A 19,295-nucleotide genomic window follows, 5' to 3' on the forward strand; every position below is an offset into this window, starting at 1 on the left:
CTTTTGCCACTTAACATGTTTACTCTCTATCATAACAAGTTGTGAGAGAAAAAGAGAGAAATGTTTTTGACTGGCAATGGTGGGACATGAAGAAGCTCATGAATTCTCATAAGGCCTCATCATCTTTTATGCATTATTATCCACTTGATTTGATATCTCTCCCAGTTTATATTTTGGTCTATATTTTGCTTTCTCCTTTAACTGAACAATTTAAACAAATAAGCCCCACCCAAATAAGATGGATGCTCTGCCTTGTCTGGAATTCCCCTCTTTATTTATGTACAGACTATTTCATCTGGAAGCAATTTTATTGACTTGCCTGTTTTCCCAGATGAAGCTCCCTCTAGAGGAAATGTAGAAAGAAGGTTGTAAACCTTTTGAACTCTAGGTCTAGTCTTAACTAGAAGGGGTAGATACAGAAACTAGTAGAAAAGAAGGTAGATTTTCCAGAAATCTGTTCCTGTTTGGAATTGCAATAGCATGTTTTCCATTCCCTAAAGTTCTTGCGACAAACACTTAACTTCAAGTATGAATTTACTTAACTTCATGAAAAACTTAACTTCAAGTATGAATTTACTTTGTGGACTCAGCATAATTCAGCCACTACTGAATTTTTTTGTGTCTTAGTTTATTGGGGAATAAGGTAACATGGAGATTTGTATATTTTATTTTACTTTATTTTACTTTAAGGATGATTTCAGACTTAGAAATCAAGAGTCATAGGAAATATAATATCTTAGAAGTAAGTCTCTGCATTCCAGACCTTTTCCCAGAATGTATCTCAAGTTAATTGTTGCACATGTGTGTTAGTTTTTAGGAACCTTTTGTGGGATCTGTGTACACTCAAACAGACTGAGCTGGAACGACAAATCCCTATCCATACTGCCCAAGTATTCAACCTTGGCAATGAAGCTAAAACATTTTGGGGAGTGAAAAGGAGGAATTGTTACCCCTGGCTGGCAGCTGAACGGGATGACGGTCTGGTTCCTGGTGAAGATGCTAAGAATGAAGAAGAAACCTTCCAAAGAAGGGAAGAACCCTCAGCAAGGAACTACTGAGGACTGTAGCATTGACTCTGATGACTGGACCAGCTCTGAGAGTGAGCCAGAGCAGCTGGGCTTGCGAAATCCTAGCCATTCCCAATGGCAAGAACGAGGACCACCTCCCAAGCCCCATCCGCAGCTCTGCCGCTCCCCTTGTCTGGACCAACCCAGCTTCTCTCAGAGCAGTACTCTGCAGGACCCAAAACTCGAAGAAGACAAGCAGCCCTCTGTGGACAAGGAGTACCAGGCCAAAATGGACTTTGCTTTAAAACTTGGGTATGCTGGGGAGCAGATTCAAACTGTTCTGAGCAAACTGGGTCCAGATGCCCTCATCAATGACATATTGGCTGAACTTGTGAGGCTAGGGAACAAGAGTGAGGAAGAGGGTCAAAAAACTGGAGGGCCAGAACACGGCTACACTGGCAGGGATGTGACTAGCCCGGAGCTGTCCCTGGAAGGTGAGATCGCAGACAACATCGAGAACCTGAGACCTGTTGTGATAGATGGAAGTAACGTGGCCATGAGGTAATGCTAACATTTATTTTCTTCTCTGACAGCAATCCAGGATAAGAAAATGTCATTAAGCACTCACAATATGCTAGGCACTGTGCTAAGTGCTGGAGATAAAAAAAGAGGCAAAAGATAGTTCTTGTTTTTACAAGAAGCTCACAGTCTAATAAGGAAAAATCCATGCTACTATGGAAAGTATACCCAATGGGGAGTTAGGAGTCCTGTATTTGAGTCCCAACCCTGCTACTTGTCACCTGTGTGTCCTTAGCCAAGATACTTCCCACTCTGTGCCTCAGTTTCTCCCTCTAAAGAAAGGGATAACACTTAAGCTTGCATGATTTCAAGCTTAAGATAACCTAACTTTATAGAAAAGTAAGATGTAGATAGGTTTTGGGATGGGCATGTGATCCCTCTGGGTCAGTAAACACACGAGTGGGCTAGAACACTTGGTTTGCCATCTATGTCACTGATACGAATTCATGTTGGCAGGTTGTCAATCTAAATCCCTCATGTTGCTGCTGCCTCTCTTCTAAATTCTTTCTCCTAGAAAATTGTTGTCAATGTTTTTTTCAGGCATTCTGAAATTAACACAAGCATATGACACCATAGGTGACTCAGTGGTCTCTTGCCTGCCTCTGATCCATCCTGTACACCAGACTCATCTTTCTAACACTTCTTTCATGCTATCATCCCATGCCCCATGACTTACCTTTTTGATCAGCAGGCTACCAGGAAGCATCCCCATTCCCCGTGGGATGTTGAAAAAACCATTGCACTGGAGTTCAGAGATCCAGGTTCAATTTCAGGCTCTGAGCTTTTCCTAGGTTGACCTTGGGGAATCTTCTTAATTTCCCTGACACTCTGACCCTCATTTTTCACAGGATAGGGAAGAGGAAAAAAAGTGCTCCATAAGCATTAAGGGGAATTGTTATTTTTCTGAATAGATCTCTTCCAGACTGCTCTACTTGGCCTGTCTAAGGGCCTCCATAAACTGCTCCCAGCATTCTCTATCTAACCTTATGTAAAACTTCATTGGTGCCACAGTCATCTTGGGCAATTCTTTTTACCTCCCAGAGAGGGGCCTTAGAATACAGAATGTTAGAGCCATGAAGGTCCTTAGAATATAACTTTCTAGATCTTAGAAGGGTACTTAGAATTCAAAGAATTAGAGATGGAAGGGACCTTAGAATGTTAAATGTCAGAAAGCTAGGAAGAGCCTTTGAGACCAACCAGCCCAATACCTTTCATTTTCCATCAGAGAAGATTGTAGGACAGAAGTTGGCAGTGATATGGCTGAAACAAAAAGCTAGTTCTCTGATGCCTCGTCTGAGTTCTTTCCATTTCTTCTAACCTCTTTCACTGAGGAATCTGAACCATAAGTACCATGTGTTTGGAAATATGAACGAAAATGTTTTTAACAAAGTTTTGCCATCAATGAATGGATGGCCTTCTGTTATCTTCTCCAATCTCCCTTGGCCTTCTAAACTACCTGCCATGTTAGTGTGTTTCTCTTGTAGCTTGGTAATTGATGAATCCAGGACAAATCTGTGATCCCACTTCCTGAAAGGCTGCTCTACATGTGACGGTATAAGAGAATTTGTTCACATGCACCATCCCAGTCAATTAATTTATGTGTGCTTGTTGTGTGTGTATGTGTGTGTGTGTGTGTATGTGTGTGTGTGTATGTGTGTGTGTGCGTGTGTGTGTGTGTGTGTGTGTGTGTGTGTGTGTGTGTGTGTGTGATACTCACAGATTCTTTGAGACAAAAGAGATCTTAGAGTCTTTGGACCTTCAGTCTAAGCCCAAGCCTCTCATTTTCTAGATGAAGAAACTGTGGTCCAAAGAGAGGAAGTGACATGTGCTCAAGGTCATGGAACAAGTTGATGCAGATCCAGGACTTGAACCCAGATTTCTATGGCCAAGACTCACATGTATGACATGGATTCCCCCTCTTCCACCACCCAGTTTTTAAAATGATGGCAACAAATTTAATCCTTTTCTAATCCACTTCTTAAGTTTTTCATTCTCTGATTTTCTTTCTAACTACTAAATTGTGTCATGGTGCTCATTCTCCCGAGGAGCTGGGTAATTAACATTTTAACATTTCCTTGGGTACTGGATCAACAACATGAGTATTTATGAAGGATTCTCACCAGTTCTCCCTATGGAGATAGCACCTGCCAGCCTGACCTGTTAGTATTCCAAGACAACTGTTGTCAGTTTCCACTTATAAAAACTGTGGATACACAGAAGATTGTAGACCTTGTAATTAATGGCAAAGTGCCAAAAGTGGAATATGAAGACCTAAGATTGGCATGTAGTAGATGCCTACTAAATGTTTGTTGATTGATTGGACCCCTGCCCCACTCAATACAATACCTAATGATCCTATAAATTCTACTTTCCCTGCATATAAGGCTCTTGTAAACCCTTAACATAGTCTATATGGAGAGTTTATTTTTCATTAGCGAATGGAGAGCTGGCTTCAAAATGAGGAACCCCTGTTTCTGCTTCTGACACATCCTGGCCGTATAATCTGGGACAAGTCACAAGGTACCAGCCTTAATACCTGTTACTTTAATAGGTAAAGGCATTTCCTCCTCCAGAAATTCCTATCTTGATGAAATCCCTTGTCTAGGCCCCTTCCTTTACATATATTTTTATACAATAATCTGTAGCATATAATATGTGTATAGAATATAAAATATTTAAAATATATGTCAAATAAATATTATATATAAAATATATGATGTATATTATATAATTTCTATTATATGTAATAGATATAATAGATGTTATATGTATTCTTTTACCCTTTTACAAAAATATGCAGTTTTAGAAGTGTGCTCTATATTTTGACCAATAGGACAATTCCTGGCCTATTTAACTCACAGGGCTATTAGAAAGATCCATGGAGATAATGGAGGTAAAAGGGCTTTGTAACTGAAAGCAACAAAGAAATACACCAATTAATTGAAGATATGTTGGATTTAATTAAAAACAAAATAAAGCCAAGTTCTTCTTCTTCTCCCTGCCTCCCTCCCCTTGTGGTTTGCTTTTCCAGACTGAGAACTCTAGCTGGGCTAAGCCTTTGTAAGTAAGAAAGACTGAGATCTGTGTATCCATTTGTAAATTGCTGTCTCTGCTCTCCCCTATTACTTTCCATATTATTTCAGCCATGGGAACAAAGAAGGCTTCTCCTGCAGGGGAATACAATTAGCTGTGGACTGGTTTCTGGAGAAAGGCCATAAAGATATTACAGTGTTTGTACCTGCATGGCGGAAGGAGCAGTCTCGCCCTGATGCACCAATTACAGGTAATGCATCTAAAAGATATTTGTTCTCAGCTTATGGCTGAGCTTGCCCTGTTGGCCGGGAATACTTGTAGGGAAAACTGGCCGGTCTGCTCCACACCCTCCCCCAGGCTCCAGGACCTAAAAGAGCAAGGATGCTTGAGCAAAAAGCCTGCTGGGAAGGAAAGCTCACATGACTCTCCTGCCTGCACACCTTCATAGCTATTCTCTGCCTACAACTCAGTGAGGTAGGTTAAGTATTATTCTACCTATTTTATAGATTGGGCTATTGAGACTTAGAGGGGAAGGGAAAACCTGCGTTAAAGCTAGACAGCAAAATCCATTTGCTACACCCCTTCGACATGTGTATTCTCATTGGACAATTATAATACCCCCTCCAAGGTGGGAAGTTCGAGTATGATTGTCCTCATTTAACAGAAGAAAAGACTAAAGTTCACAGATTTCAAGGAGTTGCTCTAGGTCATGTAACAGACAGTAGAAGAACCCAACTTGAGCCCAGGCTTCCTGACTCTTGACCTAGGGTTCTTCCCAGTATGTCATAATGGAAGGAGTGCCCTGTATCCTGGAAAGCCCAAAGGGGTTGGTTCAGATTGCTCCTGAAACACCTACCATCAGAATGGCCTAATGGGCAAATCACTTCACCTTCCCCAACCTCAATTTCCTCCTTTGTAAAATCACAGGGGACCGGGATGGGAAGGGTATGGGAAAGATGTGGGCAGGGTTCTGCTAGATAGCTCAAGGTCCCTCCTGGCTCCATTTGGGATGCCAACTAAATGTTTTGCCACCAACTAGCTGTGTGATTGGGTAAATCACTCCCCCTCTCTGAACCTCAATTTCCTCATCTGTTAAATAAGAAGCTTAAACTAGACAGTCTTTTAAAATCCCTTACACTTTTAACTTTCTAACATTGTTCTGAGGTGCCTGTCTTAGGTCTGATATTCTATGTTCTACGGTGCCTCTCAGCTTCTGACATTCTGACATTCTCTGTTCTCTGGCTCTAACATTCTATGTCCTGTGTTCTAAGGCCCTCCCAGTTCTGTTCTAAACTTTTCTCTGTTTTAAGGTCCCATCAAGCACTATTTTAACATTCTCTGACTCTCCAAGTAAACAGGGGACCAAACATTCCCTCTTTTCATTCTGCTTTGGGCTGGGCTGGTTTGTAGTCTGAGTGGAGAATGTTGAGGCTTGAGTTAGTGACCTCTGCAGCAGCTAGTAGACATAGCCCCTTGGGAAGCCTAAGCAGCTGCTTAGAAATCTTGAGGAATGACTGCAGCTGCAGTCCAGGAGGAAATAGGAAATAGGAATGAGGGTCCTAGTGCCTTTGCCCTTGATCCACGGAATTATATCAAGGGGCTCATGTGCAGATAATTTATTAACTCTACTATAGTAATGTCTTCTCCTGGCTTTTCCAGTATGTTGACATTCAGAAACATTTCTTCAGGAGGGTTGTAGCAGCTAGTTACTCTTGCTCATGAAGCTGACTATGCCGGTCATTGTTCACTATAGTCTTTAGTCTCCTGGAAATCTTACTAAAATACAGGACTAGAAACACGGCATTTTAAATGAAGTCTAAAGATTAATGGAAAAGTTCTGTTTTCATGGTATTGATAACCATAGAGTATCAGAGCTGGGTAGGACCTTATAGAACATGCAATATCAGAGCTGGGAGGGACCTTAGGACATGAAATATAAGAGCTGGGAAGGCCCTCAGAACCTTAAACAAAGAAAACACACACCTTAGAGGAAGCTGAGACCCAGGGACAGGAAAAGATCTGGCAGCAAAAACTTAATAAGTGATAGAGCTAGGACTTGAACCCAGAGTTCCTGACTCCCAGGGCAGGAGACTTCTTGCTGACCAATGTAGCCCACATGTAAGTTCATGTGTGTAGTATTTGAAGGACCTGCTTCTCAGCAGGCAGAGGAGAGGGGTGGGAGATCTCGACAGCCCTTCTGCTAGCCAAAGACAGGTGTTAGGGAGAAAAAGCATGACTCCCAGGGTGGGAATGGGCAAAGCTGCTTGAAATGGTTTTAGCCTGTGTTGGCAAGTAATTTGCTGCTAACCCTAGATCCCTTCTTCTCTTTGGTGCTTTCTCATTTACAAAAATGCTTTATCTTCCCCCAAACACTATCCCTGGGCCCCTATGGTGCTTCAAGGACTATCATCTGTCACAACAGATGGGCTCATAGAGGGGGAGGCATAGGCATCATTTGAACTCAGATCTCTGGACTAATCTTGCCACCACCACATATTACTTTGATATTTCAGGGACTCATTATTCCTTTACTGTGGGTACTCCCTCCACCAATGCAGAGTACAGCCCATCTCTGACATACCAGATAACTCCATGAGTTTTTGTAATTAAAACTCCTCTAAACTAAGCTTCTTGCTTTGTGACTCTGTTCCTTGTATGGCAGATTTGTTTTGGGGTCCCCCTGGCTTGGTCTTCCAAAAGTCAGTGATAGCCCACATTTTGAGGAAGCTTTGGAGAAAAGACTTGTATTTTTTCATTTGTATTGATATCTTTGGTTTTCAGTCTTACCTTCATTTCTAAGTTTATCCTATCTCTTCTTTATTCTTGGAATGAAGAAGTAAAAAGAAAAGTAAAAGCAAGATTACAAAACTAATCCACACATTACTTGCGGCTGACAGTATACACTGTATTCCACACCCCTATTCTCCCACCTCTGGAAAGAGAAGAGGAAGAAGATAAATTTTCTCAGCTCTTCCCTAGGATCACATATAGTCGTAATTTTTTTTTTTTGTATTTTATTGTATTTATTGGGTGGGAGAGGAGATTCTACATTAGGAGTAGCACAAGTTCACCAATAACCACTGACTGGAGCTTCTCAGTGTAGGAAGGAGCTCCCCACTCTCACTGACATGTGCTGTGTTTGATCAGCCCCCTGAGTGAACAATATGTTTGTACACCAAGGGCTCTGTGCTGAAGGGGTCTTAACTCACTCCATCCCTGTGCCCGCACCTCCTCTCAAACTTGCTTTTTCAACTATAATAGTTGGCAATATTGCCTAATACTAGGCAACCCAAGGGAGTGAAATAAGCATTGGCTCAGGAACCTTGAGACCTGCCTTTGCAGAGCTGGCAAACCCTCTGTCTGGCCATCTCCTCCACTGGAAAAAGGGAAGATCACCCTTTGCTCCCTCCCTCCCAGAGGTGTCCAAATGTCCATGGAGAGGGTGACAGGAAAGGATTGACTTTCCCCTTTATAAAGGGAGATCGGGATTGCCATTATGGGGAGAAATTCTGTGACCTTCTGCAGTTTCACTGCTAAGCAGTGGTGGTGCTAGAATTTGCACACTGATGTTTTCATTCTCATCTCTCCATTCCATTCCTATATATGAATTGTGACTTAGAAAACACTCCAGAACTATGGACTGTCTCACTGATGAATTGATTGGTTCTGCCAAAATTCTTTTCCATTATCAGGGAACAGCTCCCTGGGAAGGAACGGGAAACAGTAACTATTTACAAATGAAGATAGTCTAGAAACAAAAGATAGCAGTAAGAGATAATTTCTTAAACATATATCCAACATAACAGTCTTAGATTTCTGTTCTGGACATGTAATTTGTTTTGCAGATCAAGATATCTTACGTAAACTGGAGAAAGAAAAGATTCTTGTCTTTACTCCATCTCGAAGAGTACAAGGCAGGAGAGTCGTCTGCTATGATGACCGTTTCATCGTCAAGTTGGCTTTTGACTCTGATGGCATCATTGTGTCCAATGATAACTACCGGGATCTTCAGAATGAGAAGCCTGAGTGGAAGAAATTCATCGAAGAGAGACTACTGATGTTTTCCTTTGTCAATGACAAGTAAGTTCTGGGCCTGGGGACCCCAGACAATTCTAGTTTAAAATTTAATTCTTTTTAGCATTTCAGTTTTAAATATTTTGAGTTCCAAATTCTCTCCTTCCCTCCAGCCCCATCCTGACCCAAAGAGAAAGCAAGTACTATGATATCAATTATACAGGTGAAGTCATGCAAAACATATTTTCATATTAGCCTTGTTGAAAAAAAAATAGAGTGAAAAAAGCAGGCTTTGCACTCTAGAGTTTATGGGTTCTCTCTCTGAGCTCAGAGAATTTTTGAGCCAAGTCATCACAAGGAATGCATTCACACCTTTCTAATGTGACAGTTAAAAGGTTCAAGAGACATCATTTCCAGATAATTTAATAATTTAACCAATAAGGCCAGCATGAGGGTCATTTGGCTGTTTCTCTTAGACCAAAGATTCCTCATGGAAGTGAGGAACAATTTTTATGCCCTTCAAAGAGTAGGTGTTCCTACTTTGGTTTTTAATCTTACCTTCATTTGGTACCTGAGGGTGGCAATCAACTCTGCTTGGTTAACACAATGGGAGGTGAATTGTCCTAGGGTTCATGACTTAGATTACTCAAATCTTGGTCAAAGAGATAATCAATTTTTATATCATTTGTTAAGACAAAAGACAGTATCCACATTTTCCTACACCTGTCTGGCAAACACAATGAGCAGGAATACACCCATTGTTCAAACTTAGAATTTTTTTTTTTTTTTACTTTCTCATTAGAGCTTGCTTTGGGTAAATCAGAGATATTTCCCACACAGGTTAGTTTCTGGATGAGGAGGTAGAAAAGAGGAAAATCTTTGATCCTGATTCATTAATTAGTTATTAAATATGATTGAAATAATTACTTTGTCACACTATCTTTCAGGTTTATGCCTCCGGATGACCCCTTAGGGCGTCATGGTCCAAGTCTGGAAAATTTCTTAAGAAAGAAACCTGTGATTCCTGAGCATAAAAAGCAGCCATGCCCTTATGGTGGGTACTCAGCTGGAGAACTAAGTTACCTGTCAAAGAATCCTATTCATACTAGAGTTCCTATGATTTTAACCCTTTGTGATATACCACAAATTTCCCTATAACAACCTGGGAAGGGATTTGATGTAGTATCATTATCTCAGTTTTAGAGATGAGGATACTGAGACTCCAAGAGATATGTGATCAGTGACTGCTTTTGAATTTGGCATTTTTATTCATTTTGATATCATTATGATAACAATTGTTGCTTTTATGATAATTAAGAATAACAAGAACTCAGTTTTCTCTGGTGCTTTTGGTCTTTTGAGTAACTTTTCTTATAATGTCCCTTTGAAGTAGGCAGTACAAGGGTGAGTGTCTTCATATGACAGATGAGGGAATTGAGGCATAGCAAGATGAAGTCATTGGTAAATAATTCTGTGGATGTTTTCCTTCTTTTGATTATTATTAATATTCCAAGAAGGGGTGATGTGACCTATTGACCAGCCTTGGAGGTCAGCATGCTCAGGTTCAAGTTTCTCCCAGGAAACCCAATGGCACCATGATGTTAGACAAGACACTTAACTTTCAGTGCTTTGGCAACCCTCTAATACTATTAGTTGCAGAGTATTTGCTAATACTTGTTGGTAGACCTGTTCGCTAAACCAGATAAAATGGGGAAGAGCACAGATTAACAGTCGAGGATTTGACTTCTAATCCTGCTATGACTGTGACTTTGGGAGGCTCATCGATCCTCTCTGAGTCTCAGTTTCCCATCTGTAAAATCTAGATGTAGATTCGATCGCCTCTAAGATCCCTTCCCACTCTAGATCTAGCGTCTTATGTGTGACCTTGACCAAATTGTTTAACATCTCTAGGATCCAGTTACTTCATTTGTTAAACGGCCTCAGAGGTTCTCTTTTATAGTTCTAGATTTAGGATCTATAGGAGAGGTTATGGAGTGACTCCCTTACTAAGGGCAGCTCTGGTAAAATATAACTCTGATGCCTCAATGCAGTATGCAAGTAACTGGCACTAGAAGGCTCAGATAGGTCCCTCCAAGTTGGAGGAGCTTTAAATGGAGGCCCAGGGATAGATTGGATGGCTGTCATTTAAGGCCTAGCTGCTTCTTTATTTCTTCCGTTTTTGTTTGTTTGTTTTTGGTTTTGTTTTTGTTTTTGTTTTTTTTTTCCTCAGGCAATTGGAGTTGTGATTTTCCCAGAGTCACACAGCTAGGATGTGTTAAGTGTCTAAGGTCAGATTTGAACTCAGGTCCTCCTGACTTCAGGGCTGGTGCTCTATCACTGCCCCACCTAGATGCCCCTAAGACCTAGCTTCTTTAAGCTTAGAGAGGACCATCAATCAATCAGCCAATAAACATTTATTAATTGCTTACTATGTGCCAAGCACTGTTCTAAGTGCTGGAGATCCAGAAAGAAACAAAAGACAGGGACTTACAATCTAATGGGAGAGTCATGCAAACAAATACATACAAAGAAACTCTAAAAAGGATAAATACAGGAACATGAACAAAAGGAAGATACTGGAATAAAGGGGCTATAGGGAAAACTTCCTATAGGAGGTGGACTTTTTGTTAGGTCTTAAGACCAGTCAAGTCAGTAGTCAGGGCCAAGGAGGGCAAGTGTTCCAGGCCTAGAGAAGCAGCCAAAGAGAGTATCTGGAGTTGAGAGATGGAGAGTCTGGTTTGTAGAACAGCCAACAGGCTGAGGTCGCTGGACCAAAGAGTACATGTTGAGGAACAAAGTGTGAGAAGACTGGGAAGGCAGGAAAGGGCTTCGAATGCCAGAGTATTTTGTATTTGCTCCTGGAGACAATTGGGAACCCCTGGAGTTTATTGAGTATGGGAGATGACATGATCTTTCTTGCACTTTAGGAAAATCACTTTGATGATTTGGTGAATGGTGAATGGAGAATGGATTAGAGTGGGAAGAGAACTGAGGCAGGCAAGACACCTCTCCTCCCGTGTAGCTATTGTAATAGTCCAGGTGTGAGGTTGGGAGGGCCTGCACCAGGGTCAGATCACTGTGAGAGGAGAGAAGAGGGCATGTTTGAAAGATGTTACAAAGGTCAAATCTGTAGCCATGGCAACAGTTTGGATATGGGTGAAAGATAGTGAGAAGTCCAGGATGACCCCCTGGATTGTGAGTCTGAGGGACTGGGAAGATAGTGTTGCCCTCTATAGGGAAGATAGAAGGAATGAGGGCTTGGGAGAAAAATAATACAAAAATAAACAAAAGACAGGGACTTCATTTTGGACATACTGAGTTTAAGGTGTCAACTGATCATCCAGCAAGATATTGAAAGACAGTTGGAGAGAGGTTAGGGCTGCATAACTATGTCTAAGAATGATTATCATAGAGATGGTAATTAATCCATGGTAGCAGGAGAGGGGGCTTTTTTGGCCCCAACAATTCATGAAGACCATCAGCCAGATTCATGATCTGTCCCAGGCAATGCAGCTAGTAGATGTTGCAGTTGGCACTTAGAAGACAAGGCTCCAGCCTCCCACTTCCACTATCCTTCCCACTAATCATGGCCTCTGGATGTTCTTGCATTAAATTCAGCCTCTGCTTCCTTTTTTTACCTTAAGCAGAATGGTGGACTCAACTCTTCTAATGTCATCCCCTTTCCAACAGAATGTTCTCAGTGTTAAGTAAAGACTTTAGTTAAGTAAGGACTTTAGAAGAGAAGGTTGTTGTTCCCTGAGCAGAAGGGAATGAGGTCAGTCCTTGAGTTCCTAAGAAAAAAATGACCCATCTGGTGATTGATGCTTACCTGTGTGGTACTTGCCATGTTAGGCGTGAGGGTCTTCTTGTGGGGATGTAGGGGAGAGTCCAACACTCTATCCTGGCCCTGACATTTGACCCTTGGTGAGAAGCACCCACTAGCCTATTACTAGGCTATCATATAGGCATAGAATCTCAGAGTTAGAAAGACTGACTCAAGAGTTAGGGAAGTCCAGCACCTTTCCTGACGTAAAATCTCTTCTACAGACTCAAAAACTTAACTTCTTGTTCCCATCCATCTCCCAAGCTCAATGAAGAGACATTTGGACTTAGAATCCAAAGCCCCAATTTCCATCCTGGCCAGATGATCCTAGGCAACTTATATCCCCTCTCTATTTCTCACTATCTTTGTGAAATTTCAATAACAAGCTTGTGGAGAAGGAAGTATTTTATAATAGCCTTACAGTGCCAAAGACAAAAACATCATCATTCCTGGTTGGTGGTCATCTTTTCTCCTACCAAATACCATCTAATTTCCATTTAACAACTTTTTATGGCCTTTGAAATCTAACCTTCTAAAGGTCTTCTTGGGATACAAAATTCATAGGATTCAAGGTTTGGGGTGACCTTAGAGGGCCAGCCCTTCATTTTATAGACCAAGGTCTATGGATATAAGATGATTTTTATCCAAGGCCACCTAGGTAGAAAGCTTCAGAGGTAAAATTTGAATCCAAATCCTTTGAAGTCAGAGCCAATTTCCCCCCCACACACACACACATCATGGAGCTTCCCATTTGCTTGCCCGTGTAAGGACATTATTTCAATCTGGAATGGTTCTTAACCTTTATTGAATATGGTTACAGTGTGTGGCCTATCTTCAGAATAGCACCTGAATCACCAGTGTAGGAAATTAGCTAAAAGTTTTAGATCTATAAGGAACATCTAATCCAACCTTGCCCCAACCCCCATTTTACACATGAGGGCATGCAGAGAGATAAAGTGAGTTTCCCACAGCCACACAGGAAGCAGAGCCAGGATTTGAATCCAGATCCTCTGACCCCAAATCTATGCGTTTTCCATTGTGCCACATGATTGAGATCTCCTGATACACACAAGACTGTGGGAGATGATACTTAGTTTTTGTTTTACTCCAATGGGGAAATAGTTGAAGGGAAACATTTTATCTTCTCCTCAGAATAGAAGTGGACATGAGGAATGTTGGGATATTTTGTGTGTGTGTGTGTGTGTGTGTGTGTGTGTGTGTGTGTGTGTGTGTATGTGTGTGTGAATGGTAGGATTTCCTAACAAGAGTTATCCAAATGATGGAGTAGACCCTGGTTTTTGAACTCACCATCACTGATGATGAAGGTGCTCCTGCAGGGCTGGGTGACTGTCATTAATTGTACAGGCAGGGCATTAGACTGTATGAGCTCTAAGAGCTCATCTAATTCAAAACACTCTGATGCTATGGCCTGTACCTTTGAAAATTCTGGGGGAAGTCCTAGCTTATTGCTCTAATCTAGTAGAGAGAATCTTACTCCAAACCATTGTTTTTCAGGTAAAAAATGCACGTATGGCCACAAGTGTAAATACTACCACCCAGAGCGTGCCAACCAACCACAGAGGGCAGTAGCAGATGAGCTCCGCATCAGTGCCAAACTGTCAGCTATCAAAACCATGAGTGAGGGAGCATTACCCAAGGGTGGCAGTGCGGCACCAATGCCTGCTTCCAAGAGTGAACCCAGTTCTGAAGGGAAGCGTGTTGCTCCCAAACGCCAGTCAGATCCCAGCATCCGGTCTGGGGCTGTGGAAACTGAGGAGAGGCTGCCTATCATTCGTAAGTCTGAGACTAACTCCACCCCCTCCCTGGTGACAGCATTGAGCGTCCCCACACTTCCTCCTTCCAAAAGCCATGCGGCAAGTGCCCTGAACACCCGCTCTGCAAGCAGCCCAGTGCCTGGTTCCTCACAATTCACCCATCAGAAATCTTCCCTGGAACACAGAACCAGTATGCAATACCCACCCATCCTGGTCACTAATAGCCACGGCACCTCTATTGGCTACACTGAGCAGTACCCAAAGTATGACTCCTTGGGGGATCGTGGCTACTACTCGTTGATGAGTGACTTCTCCAACCTAACCATCAACAGTGGCCATGGTGCAGACTACTATGGGGCTGAGCCAGACCGTCACACGTGCAGCATGTATGCTCGCAATGCCAGCCCCTGCCATGACAAACACATGAGCCATACAAGTAGTGATCCTTATTCCTCATACAGCGATTTATATTTGGGTGTAGTAGAGGCTAGTCAGGAAGATGCTATGAAGGTGAACCGATCCTGCTCACAAAACCATCTCCAGCCTTTCTCACATGGTTACCATGAAGCCTTAACAAGAGTTCACAGTTATGGTCCAGATGAACCCAAACAGGTTCCCCACAAACATCCAGCACCCCGATTAGTGTTGCATGCCCAGCCTCACCACCCAGTAGTTGGAGCTCGATCTAGTTGTCCCGGAGATTATCCTGTGCCTCAGGGAATCCACCCCCCAGGTACAGCTCCACCAGGCCGAGCATTGGTGATGACACGGATGGACAGCATTTCTGATTCCCGCCTCTACGATGGCAACCCAATGAGGCAGAGGCGGCCACCCCTGTGCCGGGAGCAACATGCCAGCTGGGACCCTCTGCCCTATCCTGCTGCTGCTGACTCCTACAACTATCACTCGTACCCTTTGAGCACTAACCTCATGCAACCCTGTTATGAGCCGGTCATGGTGAGGAGCATGCCTGAAAAGATGGAGCAGATCTGGAGGAATCCTTGGGTTGGGATGTGTGGCCAGCCAAGGGAGCATCACATGATTCCTGAACACCAGTATCAGACCTATAAGAACCTCTGCAATATCTTCCCGGTTGGCATCGTCCTCTCAGTGATGGAGAAGAATCCTCACATGACTGATGCACAGCAGCTGGCAGCCATAATTGTGGCCAAGTTGCGCTCAGGACGTTAATGGATACTTCTTAGTCCTTTCTGGAATGAGCAATCCAGGGAGAGAAGATATGGGGGAAGGCGGCTAAGTGGAAGAAACCCTCCCAGGAATGTCATTACTAGTATTCTCTTACTCATTGATTATGTACAGGAAAAAGTATGTCAGTGCTACACTAAAGGCAGAAGCAAGAGCACCCAAATCAGATTGTGTTGTACATAGGTTTAATATTTTAGGGTTGTTTTAAAGTAGGAATTTCAAAAACTGTGTGAAAGGAAATGCATATCTTACTGCATGGATATGGCCATCAAATATCCTTAATGAAAAATGGGATCACAGTTTATCCTTGAATGCTGTAAGTGCAAATCTATTGTCAGCAGTTATGTTGCACGTTTGAATGTATATTTTCTGGGGTGCATTAAGTGTGTGTATGTATGTGTGTAATATATATGTTATATATATATATATATGCACACACATATATAAATATTTGTAAATACTATTTTCTATTGAGTTATAGATTTATATCAGTGTATGTCTATACTACATGAGTATAAACATATATACATATGTATGTATATATATATATATGTATGTATGTATGTATATAAACACATACACACACAGTTTTAGAAAATGAACTCTGCATGATCCTGAACCTACACTCAACCATGTAGGTAGAAAGGCCGACTGGGCCATCTTTGTTGCATCTCACATTAGCAGAGAGTATCAAAGTGGAAGGGGCTAACCAGCAGCACAGCAGCACAGAAGATTGCTGTGTTTAGTGACAGAACAGAACAGATTCTACCCTTTGCACTTTTTCAAATGTCAATGCTTGTTGACATTTCTCTAACAATGAAAGTCTCTCACTGGTTTCATTTGATAAAGCCGAGGTCAAGTTGCAGCATTCCTTTTTGGAAGAGCTGATGGAAGCGAATTTTGTTCCCTGCAGTCCCACATGGATGCCATGGAGTCTGGCCTTCAAAGGCTTCCTGTCAAAATCAGGTACCATCTCGTGACCTAGTAGGAACTGCCTTCCGGCACAAAGTTTCATATTCAAAATGATTGGCATTTCAAAGAAATATTAAAGCTTCACTGACAAACATGCCCTCATTTGGCTGGCCAGCTCTGTGTTATTCACCCCTCTGAAAACAAAAGTGAGGAACTGTAGACTCTTAGACTGGACAGCTGGAATGGCCCTTCAAACAAGGAATGTGTTGGAAGGAACAATCAGAACAGTGAATGTCCACTTTGGAAGGGAACTCAAAAACTATCCAGTAACTCCCTTCATTTTATGTATGAGATATCTGGGGTCCTGAGAGGAGGCCGAAGTTGTTCACAGTCCCACAGTTTATAAGTGGCAGCAGAGCTGAGGCTGGATTCTGTTTCTTGGGTCCCAGTCTTTTGCTCATTCCTCTCCACTGCCTGATCTCTCAGTTAAAACTAACTTTTATATTAGTCACTAGGCAACAAAACCAATCACTTATGGCATAGTACTCTCATATAGATGCAAAGTAGGATATTTTTCAGGAAGGAACAACCTAGCTTTGAGAACAAACGTTTCATCTCTGACTTGCCATCAGGTAGCTTAGCTTCTCACTGTAGGTCCTCACACCAAAGGTGTACAATTTGCCTAGTGACATTTTTCAGATGCATTACTTGGGAAGGGGGGGGGGAGGGCATGGCTTGTGCAATTTGTACTTTGCTCAGGGTGGAATCCATTGTAGTGAAAAGCCTCCAGCAGAGGCAAATCCATTGGTTGTTTTTTTTGTTTGTTTTTTTTTTTTGTTGTTGTTGTTTTGTTTTGTTTTGTTTTTTCTTAAGCTGCACTGAATGGATGCCCTTTTTTGAATCTAATATATTTTTCATCATTTTAAGCCAGCTTTAGAGTTTGGGAGTTGGAAATTGCTGACTTCCTACTGTAGTTTTTTTCATGAAAGTTGAGAAGGCCTTACCTAGGCCTTTTGTCTCTTCATGAGAAGGTGTGACACTGCCTAAATGTTTCTTACTGTGAAACACACGGATTGTGAGGCTGCTGTTAGGGTTGTTTCTGGTGTTTTGATAAAGGCTTTGTGTGCTGCTTTCTGGTACTCTTTCCCTGTCCTGAGCAACAGAACATATCATTCCCAGCATAGCTTGTTCCTACCATTTACAGAGAAGGTTAATCTGTTCTAATTCTGACTCCTTTCCCAAATTTGTGCATCCATTCCATCTATCACCCTAAATAAACCACCCCTCAGAATGTTATTCATGTACAAAATACATTTTTTGTCCAACAATGAAAGAAGCAGGTGAGCTGGGGTCTAGACCCAATTCTGACAACTTATTGCATGATTATGGGCAGGACACTTTGCTTAACTGGTCTTCATTTTCCTCACCTGATAAACAGGGATAGCAATACTCGAACTTCCTGCCTCAAAGAATTGTGATGAAAGTGATCCACTTCAAACCTTAAAGTACAGGAACAATGGGAATGAGATTGTTAATGAAGGGACAGCTAGGTGGCACAGTGGATAGAGCACCAGCCCTGAATTCAGGAGGACCTGAGTTCAAATCTGGTCTCAGACACTTAACACTTCCTAGCTGTGTGACCCTGGGCAAGTCACTTAACCCCAGCCTCAAAAAAAAATGATTCTATGAAAACTTACTGTTATAACTCACATGTTCATATTTTTCTCATTGATACCATTTCATATAAGATCAATTAATACAAGCCTGGTGCCTCCAGTCAACAAAATTGAAAGATGACACTGCCTTCATGCCTAAATCATTGAATTTGTGAAATTAAAAATCAGGAAGTTTTGGCTGGCTGATCATGGGCAGTTCTAACAATCAAAAGATCTGTAAAACCCAATTCATCCTATTAGCTAATATTCTTGAAAAGGCCAAAGGCATTGATTAAAAACATTTAAATTCACTGCCTCATGCCCCACCCCCATACCCTACCTTTCTTTCCATCAACATCTGTAATTTCTGACCTTCAGCTACTTCATTCCCACCTCCTTCCAACTTCCTCCCAACATCCCCAACATCCTCACAGCATGTCCGGATCCAAGCGGCTGAGAGCAACACCTCAAATATCCAGAAATGACCTTTTGTTTGTTGATACAAATTGTATCTCTTTTTTTCTTGATTGTATAAAACAACAAGCTTGTACAAAACTCATCTCTAAACTAATTTCAGTATCTCTTGTGCCCACCTGCAATGTTTGTGACACTGTGTGTCACCCTGACCTGGTGCGGGAGTAATTTTTATTTACAAGGCTTTTTTCTTTACAAATAGCACTTGTAGCTAAGAGACAAACTGAGACAACTTTTCCAGTACCCTTTAGTGCCATGTTCACAGCTAGTGTATATATAGTTTTGAGCATAATATCGTCAAATTCTCTCTATTCAGCTCAATGTAATCCTTGCAGAGGGATTTTCTGTAACAAATGGTCCATGCTAATGAATCATCCATCTACAAGTGTTTAATGATCCCACTCTATAGCCATGATAGTGACAAGTCTGGCTTGGATTCTCAACAAGTGGGATTTCATTGCAACAGGGACTTTTTGACAAATAAGCATGTGAAAGAGCATTTGTCCCCTTCAGCTCGTTTGATTATATAGTCAAGCTCATGGCTAGGGGCCTTCAGAGCCCTTTCTTTTTGCTGCTCTGAAGGGGTTAATATATGCATGTCCTTTGGACCTTGTTCTGGAACATGGCGGGGGGGGGGTCTAACTTTTTCCCTGCTACACCTCACCTCTACGTGACAGGATGCTTCAGCCTGTTAAGGCCTTTGCTTTGAGGTTGTGGAATCTTTGGGGTTTATTCTTTCTCCCCTCCTATTCCCACAACAAGGAAGAGAGAAGTGGAGATCTAGAACATCCTTCCTGAAATTGGGATTCCCTTTTGC

The 19,295-nt window shown here is 42.0% G+C and overlaps 1 protein-coding gene across 1 annotated transcript; it reads left to right on the forward strand.

The window, feature by feature from the left end:
- Positions 1–811: 811 nt before the first annotated feature.
- ZC3H12B (zinc finger CCCH-type containing 12B) lies at positions 812–17,103 on the forward strand. The gene is made up of 5 exons (XM_074277453.1): positions 812–1,568; positions 4,730–4,869; positions 8,465–8,699; positions 9,581–9,687; positions 13,972–17,103. Exons 1-5 carry the CDS (start codon positions 973–975, stop codon positions 15,420–15,422), a joined length of 2,529 nt encoding a protein of 842 aa, XP_074133554.1. The 5' UTR covers positions 812–972; the 3' UTR covers positions 15,423–17,103.
- Positions 17,104–19,295: the final 2,192 nt, after the last annotated feature.

This window comes from Sminthopsis crassicaudata, chromosome X (assembly GCF_048593235.1).
Source record: "Sminthopsis crassicaudata isolate SCR6 chromosome X, ASM4859323v1, whole genome shotgun sequence".
In the NCBI taxonomy this organism is placed as follows: domain Eukaryota; kingdom Metazoa; phylum Chordata; class Mammalia; order Dasyuromorphia; family Dasyuridae; genus Sminthopsis; species Sminthopsis crassicaudata.

Excerpts from the sequence above, each read along its gene's own strand:
- ZC3H12B (XM_074277453.1), top strand. The coding sequence starts at position 973 with ATGACGGTCTGGTTCCTGGTGAAGATGCTAAGAATGAAGAAGAAACCT. Across the intron at positions 4,870-8,464 it reads CCCTGATGCACCAATTACAG|ATCAAGATATCTTACGTAAA; the intron begins GTAATGCATCTA and ends TTTGTTTTGCAG. Across the intron at positions 9,688-13,971 it reads AAAGCAGCCATGCCCTTATG|GTAAAAAATGCACGTATGGC; the intron begins GTGGGTACTCAG and ends ATTGTTTTTCAG.